General features: G+C 47.4%; 3 protein-coding genes across 3 annotated transcripts; 2 read left to right on the top strand and 1 right to left on the bottom strand.

The window, feature by feature from the left end:
- Window positions 1–1,838: 1,838 nt before the first annotated feature.
- Window positions 1,839–6,580, top strand: LOC4339678 (protein INCREASED PETAL GROWTH ANISOTROPY 1). The gene is made up of 6 exons (XM_015785183.3): window positions 1,839–3,162; window positions 4,501–4,632; window positions 4,734–4,915; window positions 5,022–5,133; window positions 6,052–6,186; window positions 6,334–6,580. The coding sequence occupies exons 1-6, from the start codon at window positions 1,876–1,878 to the stop codon at window positions 6,463–6,465; spliced, it is 1,980 nt and encodes a 659-aa protein (XP_015640669.1). The 5' UTR covers window positions 1,839–1,875; the 3' UTR covers window positions 6,466–6,580.
- Window positions 6,581–6,613: 33 nt separating this feature from the next.
- On the bottom strand, window positions 6,614–10,263 carry LOC107277155 (U-box domain-containing protein 7). The gene is made up of 2 exons (XM_015785186.3): window positions 9,752–10,263; window positions 6,614–7,668 (listed from the first exon to the last, which is right to left on the bottom strand). Exons 1-2 carry the CDS (start codon window positions 10,018–10,020, stop codon window positions 6,801–6,803), a joined length of 1,137 nt encoding a protein of 378 aa, XP_015640672.1. The 5' UTR covers window positions 10,021–10,263; the 3' UTR covers window positions 6,614–6,800.
- Window positions 10,264–13,065: 2,802 nt separating this feature from the next.
- LOC4339677 (ketol-acid reductoisomerase, chloroplastic-like) lies at window positions 13,066–16,487 on the top strand. Its single transcript, NM_001420885.1, has 10 exons — window positions 13,066–13,390; window positions 13,493–13,585; window positions 13,857–13,922; window positions 14,256–14,396; window positions 14,637–14,864; window positions 14,950–15,067; window positions 15,134–15,273; window positions 15,344–15,511; window positions 15,626–15,781; window positions 15,898–16,487. The coding sequence occupies exons 1-10, from the start codon at window positions 13,130–13,132 to the stop codon at window positions 16,261–16,263; spliced, it is 1,737 nt and encodes a 578-aa protein (NP_001407814.1). The 5' UTR covers window positions 13,066–13,129; the 3' UTR covers window positions 16,264–16,487.
- Window positions 16,488–16,727: the final 240 nt, after the last annotated feature.

The raw sequence follows: 16,727 nt of genomic DNA, 5'->3' as shown, positions 1-16,727 counted from the left end.
ATGTACATATGTACAACTGAGAATATGATTAGCGCACAAGATCGGCGATGCAAATGAAATGATGTTTTAGCGAAATTCGTTTGGCGTTCAGCTGCTGCAAAGTGCAAACTGCTTTTCCATCTGAACCATCAAAAAAAAATTCAGATATTCAGATAGCCACCGTTGCTATTCAATCTGCTCACAACGTTCTAACAATGTTTCAATATACAATCGACAATAATCGAAAGGATCACGTGAAATCGGCACCGAGAGAGCGTGTCGACCGACCGCTCAAAATCTCAAAATCCCAAACACAAACTAGACGGTGAATGAACGGGAGGAGCCAACGGTTTTCTCCCTCGCATTCATGGAAGTCCCATTTATTACTCCTACGCTGTATCGACGCTGAAAATGCTTACTACTGCTCTACTCCCGGTCCCTCGGTTAAAAAAAAAAAACTTAACTTGTACACCCTCTATTTAGATCTGTTCCGTATTTTTACGACAGAGGGAGTTCTAGATTTTTAAAACAAAAATCTGTATAAACCGTCAGACATTTACTAGTGCTTGGAGCAGTAACCCAAGCTAAGTTGTTCTTCAAAGCTGACACTGGTGTAGCAAAAGCCATGGCACCCTTGTCTCAAAAAAAAAAGCCATGGCACCTGGGTGCAGAGCTCCTTGGCCCACAGGCACTGACATGTGGGTCCCCATGGGGTGAAAGGCTACCTTGTCCTCTGCTGGTTGTCTTGTACTACAGTACTATTCTGGTGCTACGAGCAATATACGGGCATGTAAGGCAGTACCAATGTACTACGACTACTCCGATTAGTACATGAAAATGGCAAAAGGTAATTAAGCATGACACTCTCGCTTGGATTTGATCAGATATGGAGTAATCCCTCCGTCCCACAATATATGGAATTATGAGTTTTTGGTTATAACGTTTGACCACTCGTCTTATTCAAATTATTTTTTAAAATATAAAAAATAAAAAGTTATGTTTAAAGTACTGTAAATAATAAAGTAAGTCATAAATAAAATAAATAATAATTTCAATTTTTTTTTGAATAAAATAAGTGATCAAACATTGCAAACAAAAACTCAAAATCCCTTATATTATGGGACGGAGGGAGTAGTAGACACTGTGCATGCAGCGTGCAGCCATGTGTGTGCATCGTTTCGCATGGCCCAGAAATTGCAACGGCAATGCGGGGTTGGATCGAAACAGCATCGTTTGGTCAAATTCCAGGTGAATTATGGCATCAGGAGCATCTGGATTCTGGAGTGTTTGACTGTTGATGATGCATGTAGCATGAGTAATAACCCCGGCCGTAATGACGAGGCTCCGGCGTCTTCTTGTTTAATGGACAGGGGCAAGGAGATGCAGACAAAGCTTACATACGGATCAGCGGCAAACACGGATCAAACGTGGTTGGAAGAATCCAATCCGGACCGTCCATTTCAAATCTGATGCGTGGGAGAGGCTCTATCCTTTTTTTTCACCCTGAATGGTGGCAGTGGCACCAAAGCAGTAGTGCCACGCCCTAATCTGTTTAGATCAGTGATAAAATTAATCTTGGCTGCGCTGCTAGATGAACAGAGCAAAGCAGCAGCAAAGCAAAAAAGGTCAAGAGGGGGGGGCTTCCAGATTCGGATCGTGCAAAGAAGCAGATGCAGTTTTAATCCATCTCATCTCCTCCAACGTTCAGATTCCACCTCATATGAGCTCGAGCTGAGCTGACGAGGAGTACACCTACAGTATCCAACCTTCACTGCTCGGACCAAACCCAAGACCGTTCCTCGGAAACCGCGCCCAACTCCCCACCTCTCTTTAAACCCAAAACGCCTACCCATGTCCATGTCCGCCGCGCGATCCTAGTGGTGTTCTTCAGAGGCAATGGTGGCCGGGCGTGTCAAGGCGGCCATGGGGTTCCAGCGTAGCCCTGCGACGCCCAAGACGTCGTCCTCGCGCAAGGCGCCGCCTCCGCCGCCGCCGCTGGTGCAGGCGGCGGCGCACCATGCGGCGGCGGGGCAGCCGGAGACGCCGCGGCGGAGGTCGTCCGGCTCGCCCGCGTCGGCCTCGGCGTCGGCGTCGGGGTCCAAGACGGGCGTCTTCGCGCGGTCGTTCGGGGCGTACTTCCCGCGTTCGTCGGCGCAGGTGCAGCCGGCGCGCGGCGCGGCGCCGGAGGTCGGGGAGCTGGTGCGGCTCGTCGAGGAGCTGCAGGAGAGGGAGTCGCGCCTCCGGACCGAGCTGCTGGAGCACAAGATACTCAAGGAGACCGTCGCCATCGTGCCGTTCCTCGAGAACGAGCTCGCCGCCAAGAGCAGCGAGCTCGGGCGGTGCAGGGACGCGCTGACCCGTCTCGAGTCCGAGAACGCCCGCCTGCGCGCCGCGCTCGACGCCGCCGCGGCGAGCTCCAGGGACAACGAGCAGAGGATTCTCGAGATGGAGAGGCAGATGACCGAGCTGAGGAAGAGGCGGCAGAGGGATGTCGCGACCGGTCCCGACGATTGCTCGTCGTCGGCGTCGTCGGACAACTCCGAGAGCTCCAACGCGGCGACCAACTCGGCCAAGTCGGCTAAGGTCGCAGGATGTTCGTCCGTTCGTCCTCCTCCCCCTCCTCCCCCGCCGCCGCTGCCGCCGCCAATGCCGGCAACATTCAAGTCCAAGTCCTATTTCTCCGGCTCGTCCCGCGCTTCGCCGGCGAACTCTTCGTCCAGTTCATCATCCTCGTCCGCCCCATCGACGCCGTCCTGCTCTTCAGACACCGCAGCATCAAGAAGCCGCCTACCTGAGCTCTCGAAGCTCCCTCCAATACCCCCGCCACCGCCGCCGCCGCCGCCACCGCCAATGCCGAGGTCCCGGAGCGCGAGCCCGTCGCCATCCACCTCAAGCAGCGGAAGCGCGGGGCCTCCGGCTCCACCTCCGCCGCCGCCGCCCGCAGCGAAGAGAACTTCTCGAACGTCTACCCCCGCGACGACTTCGTCCTCAGCTCCGGCGTCCGGCCCGTGCGTGCGGCGAGTCCCGGAGGTGGTGGAGTTCTACCACTCGCTAATGCGGCGAGACTCGAAGAGGGACGGAGGCGGCGGCGGCGGCGGCGCGGAAGCGTGCCCCGGCGGAGGCGCGGCGGCGGCGAGGGACATGATCGGCGAGATCGAGAACCGCTCCGCTCATCTTCTCGCCGTAAGTCTTTTTCTCCTTGAAAATCGCTCATTTTCTCTGTTTTTTTTCAAAGCATTTCCCCCATATTCTCTTTGAATTTTGTCTCTTGAAAACTCTTGAAAGCAAAAGGTTTGAACAAACTGGCTCAATCAGAGTAGTTGTAGTACAACTGAACAAAGAAACAACTGTAGAAAGTTATCGTCTTTTCGAGCGTGCATACGAATACAACCATTCTAACACCAACACACAGGTTAAAACAAGAACCTTTTTCTCTGTTCATCTTTCTCGAGTTCCCCACCCCCGATTCCATGGAGAAGAGAACTAGTAGTAATAGTGTATTCACTCTCTGAATGTTTGCAAGTCATTGACATTTTCTCCTTGTTACCTGCATTTCTTCCTCTTGGATTTTTCTCATCCATCTAAGATAACACGGCAATCTGCAGTTGGGAATTAAAAAAAAAAAGGAAATTAGAGTAGCTGCTTGGAATTCGAGGGTGGACCCTTTGTCAGATTGATTCGTGGGGCCGCGATACTGTCACTGCCACACTAAACGCAGTGACTACTCCCTCCGAAAAAAAAAATATATAAACCCTGTTTTCCGTATCCAACGTTTAACCGTTCGTTTTATTTAAAAAAAATATGAAAAAAATTAAAAAGATAAATCACGCATAAAGTATTAATCATGTTTTACCATCTAACAACAATAAAAATATTAATTATAAAAAATTTCATATAAACGGACAGTCTAATCATTGGCACGGAAATCCAGTTTTTTTTTTAAAGGACGGATGGAGTACCAGTGAATTAAAAGACGTGGGCAATAAATGAGCTGAGCTGAGACTTGCACGTCCATAATTAAAAAAAGAAGAAGCAAAGTGTGGGTACACGTGGGCCACACACACGCCACTAGCACACCAGTTAGCCGAGGCCCAGCTAGCCGTTGGAGCGAATAGGCTTGACCAAATTGACCCCACGTTGCTGACCGTTGCTTCGCGCCAAGTTCCCTTGAACCATAGGGATTTTGAAAAAAAACATACTACTTCCTCCGTCCTAAAATGAAGCCATTTTTAATATTGACACGGGTATTAAGAAAGTAAGTGAAAATTATTAGAGGAAGTGTGTGATTGGTTGAAAAGAGAAAGTAGGTGAAGAAGAATGGTTGTGATTGGTTGAGAGGAGGAAGTAGGTGAAAAAATAGCTTCATTTTAGAATAAGACATTGTGCTAGAAATAGCTACATTTTGGGACGGAGGGAGTATGTGTTTGCTCTTGTTGTTGATGCTGCATTGCTGCGTGGTTAAAGTTCGGGAGTTGCTTGCAAATTTCTGACGGTTTCTATGCGTGGCTGGTGTTCGTGCAGATCAAATCCGATGTGGAGAGGCAGGGCGATTTCATCCGGTTCCTGATCAAGGAGGTGGAAGGCGCCGCGTTCGTCGACATCGAGGACGTCGTCACCTTCGTCAAGTGGCTCGACGTTGAGCTCTCACGGCTGGTGAACTTAGCCAGCTACATCCATTCACTCTCACATGAAACATCTGCTTAACTTGAAGCTGGACATGGACTGATCGGGATGTTCACCGTGTTGCTGCGCAGGTGGACGAGAGAGCGGTGCTGAAGCACTTCGAGTGGCCGGAGCAGAAGGCGGACGCGCTGCGCGAGGCGGCGTTCGGCTACCGTGATCTGAAGAAGATCGAGGAGGAGGCGTCGTCGTTCTGTGATGATCCACGGCAGCCTTGCTCTTCTGCCCTCAAGAAGATGCAGGCGCTGTTCGAGAAGTAAGCTGTCCTGCATTGGCCCGGCTTACTTAATGCTGATTTGAGCAATCAGCTATGTGCTAGTTCTGGTCTGCTATTTGTGCTCATCATCTTTGATCATTGGCAGGTTGGAGCATGGAGTGTACAGCCTTGCGCGAGTGCGAGATGGCGCGATGAACAGGTACCGCGGCTATCACATCCCATGGGAATGGATGCAGGACACAGGAATAGTTAGCCAGGTAATTCAGTGTTTTTCTTTTCAATTGTTACGACATGGTATCTGGTTTTAAGTAGAACAGCAATGTAGCACGAACATGTACAAATAATGTCATTTGTGCATGCTTGTTTTGGTTTTTTCATGCACCAGAACACGCACAAGGATGCGAAAAACATTAACACATATAAGACATACACTCGAGATAACAACAAAAAGAATTTGGGGGTAAAATGGCCAGGTCTCGGGGGACCAATGAGAAGGCTCTCAGCCATTTGCTGTGATTTGCTTATTTGCAGTGTAATGTTCATGTGTGCCAGGGGGCTCTCGTGAGTCTGTTTTTTTGTTTTGCATGTACTGGTAGCAGAGAATGTTGATCGTATTTTTAATTCGACATTTGTTTTTGCTGCTAACATGGACCCATTCTTGTTGTTTTCCACTAGGAAATGGTCCAAATGATTGTTTGAAATTTCCTGCATATACTAGTAGGTGGTTCTTTTACGTAGCACATATGATTTTTATCTTGTTCAAGACATTGTTCGTCAAAGCTCCTTGGTAGAATGGTATATCAACGTACCACCTAGTGCCTTGACAGACTTCCAGCTAAATGGCATATATCTCATTGCTGGATTCGGATCAGCTTAAGCAGTAGTAGTGCATGCTATTGGATGCAAATCGGATGATCCAGATTGCATGCTGTACTGTACATAGTACTGTAGCAAAATACTGTAGCACGAAATACTGTAGCCATTACTACTGTAGCGTTCGATCTGAATCGTTGAATGTAAAAATGGATGGCCAAAATTATGTGCAGTTTCCCCATTGCTAGATGTTACAACCTCTTTTCTAGAACTTGCTGCAGGATTGCTTCTGCTGTAACTACACTACTTCCATCATTGAACAATTAGTAGCATTTCAATGACAAATTGACCCTGATGTGCAGATCAAACTCCAGTCAGTGAAGTTAGCAATGAAATACCTGAGGAGGGTTTCCTCTGAGCTTGAGGCCATAAAAGATGGCCCTGACGAAGAGGAGCTGATGCTTCAAGGTGTCCGATTCGCCTTCAGAGTTCACCAGGTACTCAATCAGAACGAATTCACTAATAAGTGCTCATGCAGCACTAGTGCATAGGAGTACTACTTATCTAGTTTCCATTTTCTTTTCACGAACACTTATCAACTTTCCGTAGCTCAGTATGGTATTCAATCCTTTTGTTCCATGCAGTTTGCAGGTGGATTCGACGGTGACACGATGCGAGCATTTCAGGAGCTCAAGGAGAAGGCCTCCACGTTCCAATCGCAACGGGAATGCCAAAATCAGCATTTGCAACAGCACAAGCTCGCTGGCAGAAGCTGAACGCCTGAAACGATGTATTATATACCACTCCTTTACTGTAGGAGTATAGGATATATACCCAATGTATCAATCACCATGGAACAATTTTCTCTCAAAAGTATTTATTTCTCTCTCCTCTTGATCTGTACTGTGGCTGGGAGTCCGGGAGTGAAGTATTAACAACAGTTACTTTCATGAATTGTGTTCATGTACAAGAAAGACTACAGGTGACTCCCACTCTTGTGCTCTAATTTCTGAAGACAGAACTACAGAGATCACACAGATCAGACAAACTGCATTTGAGCAAGAGCACAGCTGAAAAGAGAAAACTGAACATTTGCTCACGGAGTCATGAGTCATGGATGGAGAGTCTCGCAGGGCAAGCTCTTGGAGCTAGAGCTTCCAACCAGCAGCTTCACACTGGTCAGGTCCACGGACGCCGTGGCTCTGCGCAATATGGACTTCATGTTCCTGTCGAGGCTCTGCTTCACTATCCTGTCCACGGCGTTCCGGCGATCCTTGGCCCCCTCGCCGCCGTCGTCGCACGACGCCGACGACGCGCCCTCCATGCGAGGGCCGGAGTGCGCCCTGATCCTGTCCTGCCCTTCCTCCTTGAACCACTGCAGGATCTTGGCCGCCCTCCTCTGCGCCAGGGGGCTCCCGAGGAGGGACACCTCGAGGAGCGCCTGCACGACGCCGAACCGGCGCATCCGCCGCCGCTGCAGCCGGCTGCCGTGCGCGAGCACCATGGCGAGGTACGCGGCGTGCTCCTGGCACCGCGGAGCGTCGTGCCACGTCATGGCCTCCACGAGCGCCCTCGGCGCCGCCTCGTCCTCCTCCATCTCCTCCCTCCCCGCCGCGGTCGCCGCCAGGTCGCCGAGGACGGACAGCGCCGCCTCCGACGTCTTCCGGTCCAGGGAGAGCGCCAGGAGCGCGCGCACCGCGCCGCTCGACGCCACGTCGCGGACGTGCTCGAGCTTGGCCGAGAGGTTGTGGAGCGCGCCCAGGCACGGCAGCTTCGTGTCGGCCGGCGCGTCGTCGGCGCTGAGGACGGCGACGAGGAACGGGAGGAGCTCGGAGGAGGCGAGGGGGAAGTCGGTGTTGGCCAGGGAGGAGATGGAGAGGAGGAGGAGCGCGAGCTCCTGGCTTCTTGACATGTCCTTGTCGTCCATGAGCAATGGCAGCTTCTTCAGAAGACCGGCCTGCACAATGTGCACCTTGTTTCTGAAAACCAAAAAGCATTGCTACCCATTAGCAGAGAACTTAGATGTCACAACTACTGAAGAATATTCAGTGCACCGTGAACTATTGAATACATTAGAAACAGAAGTAAAAGTCAATTACAATATAAAAGCAAACATGAACATGATTAAGGTGAAAACAAATGAGAAATGCTTTCTCATGTAGCAAGCACTACTTCTCCTGCAGTTCATGCATCATGGTCTACTAGATTACACCTTTGTTTCATATGCTTCCACGGGTGTAATTGATGTTAGAAAATTCACCATTGTGGAATATCTGATCCTACATGATGTTGTATAGGCATATGAGGAAAACAGAGGGGAATTCAGTGTCAGTCTACATCACCACATGTAAAACTGGGATTCCATATTCCTGAGTGGAATCACACATACGAGAACATGAGGTCTACTTTTTCTACAGCACTACTCCCTCCGTAAAAAAAAAAAAAGACAAACCCTGGGTTTACGTGTCCAACGTTTGACCGTCTTATATAAATTTTTTTTATAATTAGTATTTTTATTGTTGTTAAAATGATAAAATATGACTTATACTTTATGCGTGACTTATCTTTTTTTTTCATAATTTTTTTAAATAAGACGAACGATCAAAAGTTGGACACGGAAACCCAGGTTTATTATTTTTTTTTTTTGGACGGAGGGAGTACTATACACTATCAACGCAGTCACATCAGTGATGTCACACGGCTGAATTTGCACACCATGAACATGGGCGGCTCTATAGCCATATCCACATAGAAAATGCCCTTTTATCATGCATGTCCACACATGGGTCTATTTAGTGTTCTTTTCGTAGAAGTGATTCAAACAACGAAATGAAACACATGGTTAGGCACACTTCGGTACGATTCTCTCAAGAAAACAAGGAAGATAATATGTAAGAACTATGAAGTTTGGTATTGCTCCAAGTCAATCTTCAGCAACCGGCCTATGCATAATGCATGCACCTGCCGAATATTATATCCCTGTGCTGCCTAATACTACCAACGAACAATGCTGAATTTTGAGTCGTGTAAAGTTCTGACATTTTGTTCCTGGTCAATGATTCTGTCATGAAGCAATGGCTTTAAGGGACTCAAAGAAACAAAAGTAGGCTCAACCACACCTAATGCCTACAGAAACTAGAATGCAAGAAATGATGTGGCGTGTGTGGCTGTTGTGCATGTTCAGATGTTGTTATGGAACTATTGGACAGGCTAGAGCAGCTAATATCACTCTCAATTCAGAGATTGAAAGCAATTGTTGTCAGAAATGCTTGTAGGTTGAGACATAGTAAAGCTAGCTAGTTTCAAGCCTGAATTCTCTGCCAGAGACTTGCAGTATGAAAGTTGTATCTGGTCTTTGCATGGTCCAGTTGCTCTTAGACATTCAGATCATGGTGAATATGTCAGTATCGTGGCTATAGTGCAGTCTAGATACGTGGAGATGTAACAACCAAAACGTATTAAATTCTACTTCTTCAAGAAGAGCGTACGGGCAGTTGAGTCTCAAGATCAACTTTGAACAGCAGGATCAAGGCTATGTGCAGTAAACTAGTAAAGTTCCATGCTAATTTTCTGCTTTAGAAAAAGGTTTACATGTTAATTAACTTGAACTTGTTGGAACAGCGTAGATCATGACAAGTTTAAAAACTAACCGAATTCTCAGCATATACGTTTCCAGAGAAGGAAAGCAGGATAACTCAGCCAAATGTGCCAAGTTGATCAAGAAGATCAGAGCGCGGCGTTTCCTTTTACAGTTCTACTCATTGCAAGAACCAGTAACTATTCTTCGCTCATGTTTGGTCCATGCTTTACTTATGACAAAATTACGCAAAGCGTAATTCCCACTCGGATTTAATTTCAGAACAAGATCGGTTTCAACTTCATTTCTCTACTGTATCTCTACCCTGAGAAGTTGCACTTCATTTCTCAGATCGATTCACAGAACGAAGGTGATGCTCAAAAAACAGGTTGGCATCCGAAGCATGAACTGAAAGTCTGAAACTGAATAACGGATGGCTCAAGCAAATCGCAAATTCGCAACACACGGGAAGATATACTACTGACCTGTGTGCTCCCCTGGCGAGCTCAAGCAGCGCCCCCGCCGCGGCCATCCTCGCGCCGGCACCACCTCCCCTGGCGTCGGCGAGCATCGAGACGAGCGGCGGCACGACGCCGAGCTCGGGGAGCAGCCGCTTCCTCCCCTCGTCCGAGCGCGCCAGCCTCCCGACCTCCCCCGCGGCCTCCGCCCTCTCCTCCGCCGTCCCGAAGCTGAGCCGCTTCACCGCCGCCCTCATCCTCACCGCCGCCGCGGCATCATCGCCCGCTGCCTCCATGCCGATCGATCGTACGCGGCCAGCCTCCGGTGCATGTGCAGCTGCGCGCTACGAGACGAGACGAGACGACGCAGCCGTGAGACGCGAGGTGGGTTAACGTTTTTTTCGCGGCAAAGGCGCGGGGTTGGGTTGGGTTGGGGGGGCCTCGGCGTACGGTGGTTTTTGGGGGAAAAGTGTGTGGGATTTGCGTGGTTCCGGGCGACGTGGAGAGCACTTGGGGGTTGGGGTCGCGGGGGGTTTTGGGGCTTTGCGGGGAAAAAGCTTGGTGCGTGCGGCTTTATCACGGGCCGGTGAGCCGCGCTGTCTACTAGTGTTGGTGTCGATGGCCCGCCGCCTCTATCAACCGGCCTACCACCGTACCAAGGCCGTTGTGATCTCATCACACTACAATTTTACACCATGTTTTAGTATGGTTTTTTTGTGTGTGTGTTCTTTGATCATAAACTGTTTATCTGCAAACTGCAATGGCATCATAGAGTCGTGTCCTTAGTTCTAAAATTCTGTCTGCGTAATCATTTTGTTCTGGCTTAAACCCGCCTGCACACTTGATGACTATGATGATGCTAGTGACATCGTCGGGAATCCGGTCGTTGGATATATCATCAAATCTGCTTAAACCCATTCGCTCTTAACTTTTGCACACTCCTACGTGCTTACTGCTTTGGCATTTATGATGTGGCCGAAGCTGGCCGCCGAACTCAAGATCGCTACTAGTACCAGTGCCGCTACATCAGGCGTATTTCCGTTTGCTCGATCGGACCTTGACAGCGTTGTAAATGCTCCAACTAATTAAAAGAAAGTTCAACTCAAATGCAACCTTTCTAAACCAACTAAAGGAAAGTTCGACTCACAGGCAACCTTTCTGAACATTTCGATCGATAGCCCCACACTGAGTAACATCAATCACGTACAAATATTGGAGCAGATCTTTTGGTGCACCTTGGTAGGCTGGCTAGCTTGAGCATGCGCTGATTTGATAAAAAATAAAGAGGCAAATGCTAATATGGGGGTGGTGGTGGTGGTCTGGTGTGGGTCGGCTGGATATTGGATAGAAAAGAAAGGCAAGACTATAGTGGAGCATTAAGCTATGATTACTCCACTTGATGATAAGTGGAGTGCTTGGACAAGGACTAAGCCCCCGTAATCTTATCCTGTACTACTGCTAATTGTGTACCACGTGGGCGTACGTGCTCATGTGCAACGAGTTGGCACTGTACCGAACTAACTGATGAACAAACAAGTGTACGTGCATGAGCATGCATGATACTTCTATCATGTACACTCCTGAGTAATTGACCTGTTTCTGACAAAGTTTGGCAACGTTACTAACAGTACTGAAGTACAGTACGCATGGGGGTATTATGTTAAAAAATCCGAATGGGCCTCAAATCTGGCCTGGTTAAGATCCTCTGCCTTTTTTTATTAGGCCGAGATTGAGGCCCATATAAACAAGGCCTTCACGGGCTATGTCGCTCTGCTGCTTTTTATCGGGCCATCTCCAATACTGGGCTAAATAGAAGTCCACACTCTCCGCTCTGTCGTTGTCGGAGCGGATCCATGTGACCCACAGATATATCCCCGCGACGCAGCCACCGATTGTGACTACTGTATACACACACCGGTGCTTCGCATCGCAGCCAGGGTTTCACTTATCGCACGATAATCGCGACGTAGCCACCGATTGCGACTACTGTATACACACACCAGTGCTTCGCATCGCAGCCAGGGTTTCACTTATCGCACGATAATCGCGCGATTATCGCGCTTATTGCGGGGATACGGTAGAGGAAACCGGCGATATGGTTTGGATGAATTTTGACCAAATTCAAAATTCCGAAAAAAAATCAAAAAAAACTGAAAAAATTCATGGATGTAGTTCTTGATTTGTAATTGCCAATGGTGAAGAATTTTTTTAAATAGAGTAAGATAAATTCAAATTTGAGGACAAAACCAAAAATGGTTTACAGATTGAAAAATGAAGAGGATATTGGCCTTAAGTATCCTGCATATTTTTGATTATTCTCAGTTTCTAGTTTTCTACACATATTCAACCGTATTTTTGATTTTTTTTACCCTATTTATTTTACATTTACATTATTTCAGCTACACAGCCCGCGATAACCGTGCGAATATCGCGGTAAACCGTGCGATTATCGCGGTGAAACCGCGAAACCGTTGAGTTTTGAATTCAAATTTTTGGATGTGATTTTTGTGCGATTTTAGACGATTATCGTGCGATTATCACGGTTATCGCGCTACCGCGGGGTGGCGATAACCCCGACCCAAACGATAAGGTAAACCCTGATTGCAGCTCACCCCTTTCGCCAACCCAAACGGCCACCGATGAAGTTGACACAAACCCTAGCCCAAAATCGCACATCGCTTCACGTAATCTACCGTAAATGTACTTTCTCTATTAAAAAAAACAAACTCTAACTATATATCTGAACATACATAAAAAAAATAAACATAGCTAGAGGCAAATGCTATGATATATGTCTAGATATATAACGAGTCTTTTTTTTAAGGACGGATGAAATACGTTGCACCGTTGCACGAGCACGTATTATTTTTTTTCAAAAAAAAAATAGCTTGACTTGCTCGGCTCGCGCTCGCGCATCTCCATGCGTTGCACGCTGAAACCGACAAGTTTTTTTTTTACGCGCTGCTCGCCGCCGCAGCCGTGCACGTGATCCCATCCCCCCAAGGACGTGGGTGCCACGTCCGCGACGCGACCCGCTGGCGCTGTGGCCCCACACGCCTCGACGCATCGCAGCCGCAGGATTCACTGATTCACTCACGCTGTGGGTGGTTGGGAAGTTTTTCACACAAAAACGAGATTGCTCATTACTAGAACATAATTAATCAATTATTAGTTTTATAAACTTAAAATTTGAATTAATACGATTTTTTAAAATATTTTTTTATAAAATTCTTAGAGAAACGTAAAAAATAAGGGAGTAGAAATTTAGAAAGTTTGGAAATAAGACAGCCTACTCAATTGCGTCACCCGTGTATAAATCCATTCGGATTTGGGCTTAACCTGGTCCGCACCAACCAACCACTGCTCTCGCCGCGCCGTCCTCTTCATCTGCACTTGCACTGCGCCATGGCGGCCTCGACCACCCTCGCCTTATCCCACCCCAAAACCCTAGCCGCCGCCGCCGCCGCGGCCCCCAAGGCCCCGACGGCGCCGGCCGCCGTCTCCTTCCCGGTCTCACATGCCGCCTGCGCGCCGCTCGCCGCCCGACGCCGCGCGGTCACCGCCATGGTCGCGGCGCCGCCGGCCGTCGGGGCCGCCATGCCGTCGCTCGACTTCGACACATCCGTCTTCAACAAGGAGAAGGTCTCCCTCGCCGGCCACGAGGAGGTCCGCTCTTCTTGCTCCCGTTCCTCCCTTTTTCTGGATTACTTCTCTCTGTTTTTTCTCATATGCGATTTGTTTGTCTCGCTGAAATGTTCTGTCACGCAGTATATCGTGAGGGGTGGGAGGAACCTGTTCCCGCTGCTTCCCGAGGCGTTCAAGGGCATCAAGCAGATCGGAGTGATTGGATGGGGCTCTCAGGTTCGACAAAAAGAAAAAAAAACGCTTTCTTTCTTGCCTTCAGACTTATTTTCCCGTTCCATTTAGATGGTCAGTGTCGTGGATGTGACATTTCCAATCACTGGTTGATCAATTGCACAACAAATTGCTTGAATAATGAACAAATTGATGTGACCAATGTAGTGAATGGGTTGACAATTGATTTTTACTACATGGATTTCTCATGCTACTCGGGTTCAGGACAAGAAAACCACCTGTATTGTGCATGACAGAGTTACCGTTGCTTTTTCAGGGGCCTGCACAAGCCCAGAACCTGAGGGATTCACTAGCTGAAGCGAAGTCTGACATTGTTGTTAAGGTACTCTTATCTTGTACTGTATTCTCAGTTTTCATTCATAGGACACTTTTTGCAATACTTTGGTATGCAAATCGCCCTGTTAACTGAAAGCTCTGAACCATGGTTTGAAGCCTCGACTGAACTAATATTCGTTCTCCTTTGTATATGGCTAGCTTGTTAAGGTGCACAGGCTACAACTGAATAATCCATTCTTATTTTGAAAAATAATTCGAGTTATACAATTTGTCAATTTGGACATTCTAATTCATAAGCCATTATATTTTTCTCCTCCTCACTTATGTACCTTTGCATTGTCCTGCTAGTCCAACATTCTATTCCGCCGTTTCCTTTCAGATTGGTCTCCGGAAAGGCTCTAAGTCATTTGATGAAGCACGTGCTGCTGGCTTTACTGAAGAGAGTGGAACCTTGGGTGATATTTGGGAGACTGTTTCTGGCAGCGACCTCGTGTTGCTGTTGATATCAGACGCTGCACAGGTTTACTTCAGGCTCTAGCTGCATGATTTTAGTTGCCACTTGATGTTGTTACTTTTACCAATGCTTGTTTGAATTGTGCTGAATTTCATGGTTCTGTTGTTTCATGGTCCTGTTTATTGAATTGAATCTCCTAGTTTTATTGTGCCCTCTACCCATTTAACATTTTCTATATGTTGCTTTCTCTTCTTACACTTTGCTGTGGTGTTCTGTCGGTATAATTTTTCTTTTCACTTTCTCCAGGCAGACAACTATGAGAAAATCTTCTCTCACATGAAACCAAACAGTATTCTTGGTTTATCACATGGATTTTTGCTTGGACATTTGCAATCTGCTGGCCTTGATTTCCCAAAAAATATCAGCGTGATTGCTGTATGCCCCAAGGGAATGGGTCCATCCGTTCGGAGGTTATACGTACAAGGCAAAGAAATTAATGGTGCTGGTATCAACTCTAGTTTTGCTGTTCACCAGGTAAGTTGGTTTCATTGAAAAACATATTTTCAATTATAGATTTTGTAAAGACATTCCTCTGTGCTTATGCACTTTTTTTGCACAGGATGTTGATGGAAGGGCAACTGATGTTGCTCTAGGATGGTCAGTTGCGCTGGGATCTCCCTTCACATTTGCTACTACCTTAGAACAGGAGTACAAGAGCGATATCTTTGGGGAGCGAGGTGAGCCTACTTTCCTGTTTATGTTGCATTTGGTGATTGCACTGTAGCTAATCAGTTAGTGTCCAGGCATTCTTCTTGGAGCTGTTCATGGCATCGTGGAGGCTCTGTTTAGGAGATACACAGAGCAAGGAATGGATGAAGAAATGGCATACAAAAACACCGTAGAGGGCATCACTGGAATTATCTCGAAAACTATCTCAAAGAAGGTACACAATTATTGATAGTTTTATCATCCCTCTTTGTTGTTCACTTATAAGAGTATGTTTTAAAAACCAGGGAATGCTTGAAGTGTACAACTCCTTGACAGAGGAGGGGAAGAAGGAATTCAACAAGGCCTACAGTGCATCATTCTATCCTTGCATGGACATACTCTATGAGTGCTACGAAGATGTTGCCTCTGGAAGTGAAATCCGGAGTGTTGTGTTGGCTGGACGGAGATTTTACGTAAGTTATTCCTGCCTAAAGTTCACCATACTTTTCTTCGATTGTTTAGTCTGGAGTTCTCAGAGAGAGTAATGCCTGTAACTATTTGTTAACTCATTGGCTATGCTTCCACAGGAGAAGGAAGGCCTTCCTGCTTTCCCTATGGGCAACATCGACCAAACTCGTATGTGGAAGGTTGGTGAAAAGGTGCGGTCAACCCGACCAGAAAACGATCTTGGCCCCCTGCATCCCTTCACTGCTGGAGTCTACGTTGCACTGATGATGGCTCAGGTTAGTCTTCCCATAATTCCTCGTCAACCTCTCATATAGTGACAAAACCAACTGACAACAGTATATGCTTGAATCAATAGCGCTCAATTTTCCAATCTGTTTTGCAATGTTTGTAGATCGAGGTCCTTAGAAAGAAGGGTCACTCCTACTCAGAGATCATCAACGAGAGCGTCATCGAGTCCGTGGACTCACTGAACCCCTTCATGCATGCTCGTGGAGTGGCCTTCATGGTTGACAACTGCTCAACGACGGCTCGTCTGGGATCAAGGAAATGGGCGCCACGCTTCGACTACATCCTGACCCAGCAAGCATTCGTGACAGTGGACAAGGATGCTCCCATCAACCAGGACCTCATCAGCAACTTCATGTCCGACCCCGTCCATGGCGCAATCGAGGTGTGCGCTGAGCTGCGGCCCACCGTCGACATCTCCGTGCCTGCCAACGCCGATTTCGTGCGCCCAGAGCTCCGGCAGTCATCGTAGAGTGAGATAAGATAATCTCAAGGGAGCTTGCATCTTGTTACAGTTTGTCCGAGAGTATTGTATGTGTGTGCGTGACTGTCTGAACTTGTGAGCTTGCCATCAGGTGACCTGGAACTGGCCTGAGCATCTTTTTCCCGAATAAAATGAGGCCCGGATTCTGAATACTTAGCTTTCTCAATACCATATACTCCACTTCTCTGGACAGATTCGTAATAATAGACACCACGGTGTGTCTAGTCGAGTACTAGACTAGGCTCTTTTGATTTATATGAAAAACATAGAAATTAATTTTAATCCTATAGGAAAACTTTAATGAATTTCTTCGAAACAAACGATTGAATCATATTCTATCCTTAAAATTTCTACGCAATATACAATTCCATAGAGATTGCAAGGGAAACCCATTAAGAAAGAAAACTCATTAAGAGCTTTAGTCATTTTGAAAAAAAAAGGTCTATATTTCT

The sequence above is a fragment of the Oryza sativa genome, chromosome 5 (assembly GCF_034140825.1).
Source record: "Oryza sativa Japonica Group chromosome 5, ASM3414082v1".
Taxonomy (NCBI): domain Eukaryota; kingdom Viridiplantae; phylum Streptophyta; class Magnoliopsida; order Poales; family Poaceae; genus Oryza; species Oryza sativa.
Note: the sequence above shows the minus strand (reverse complement) of the source record. Positions and strands in the feature narration are given on the sequence as shown.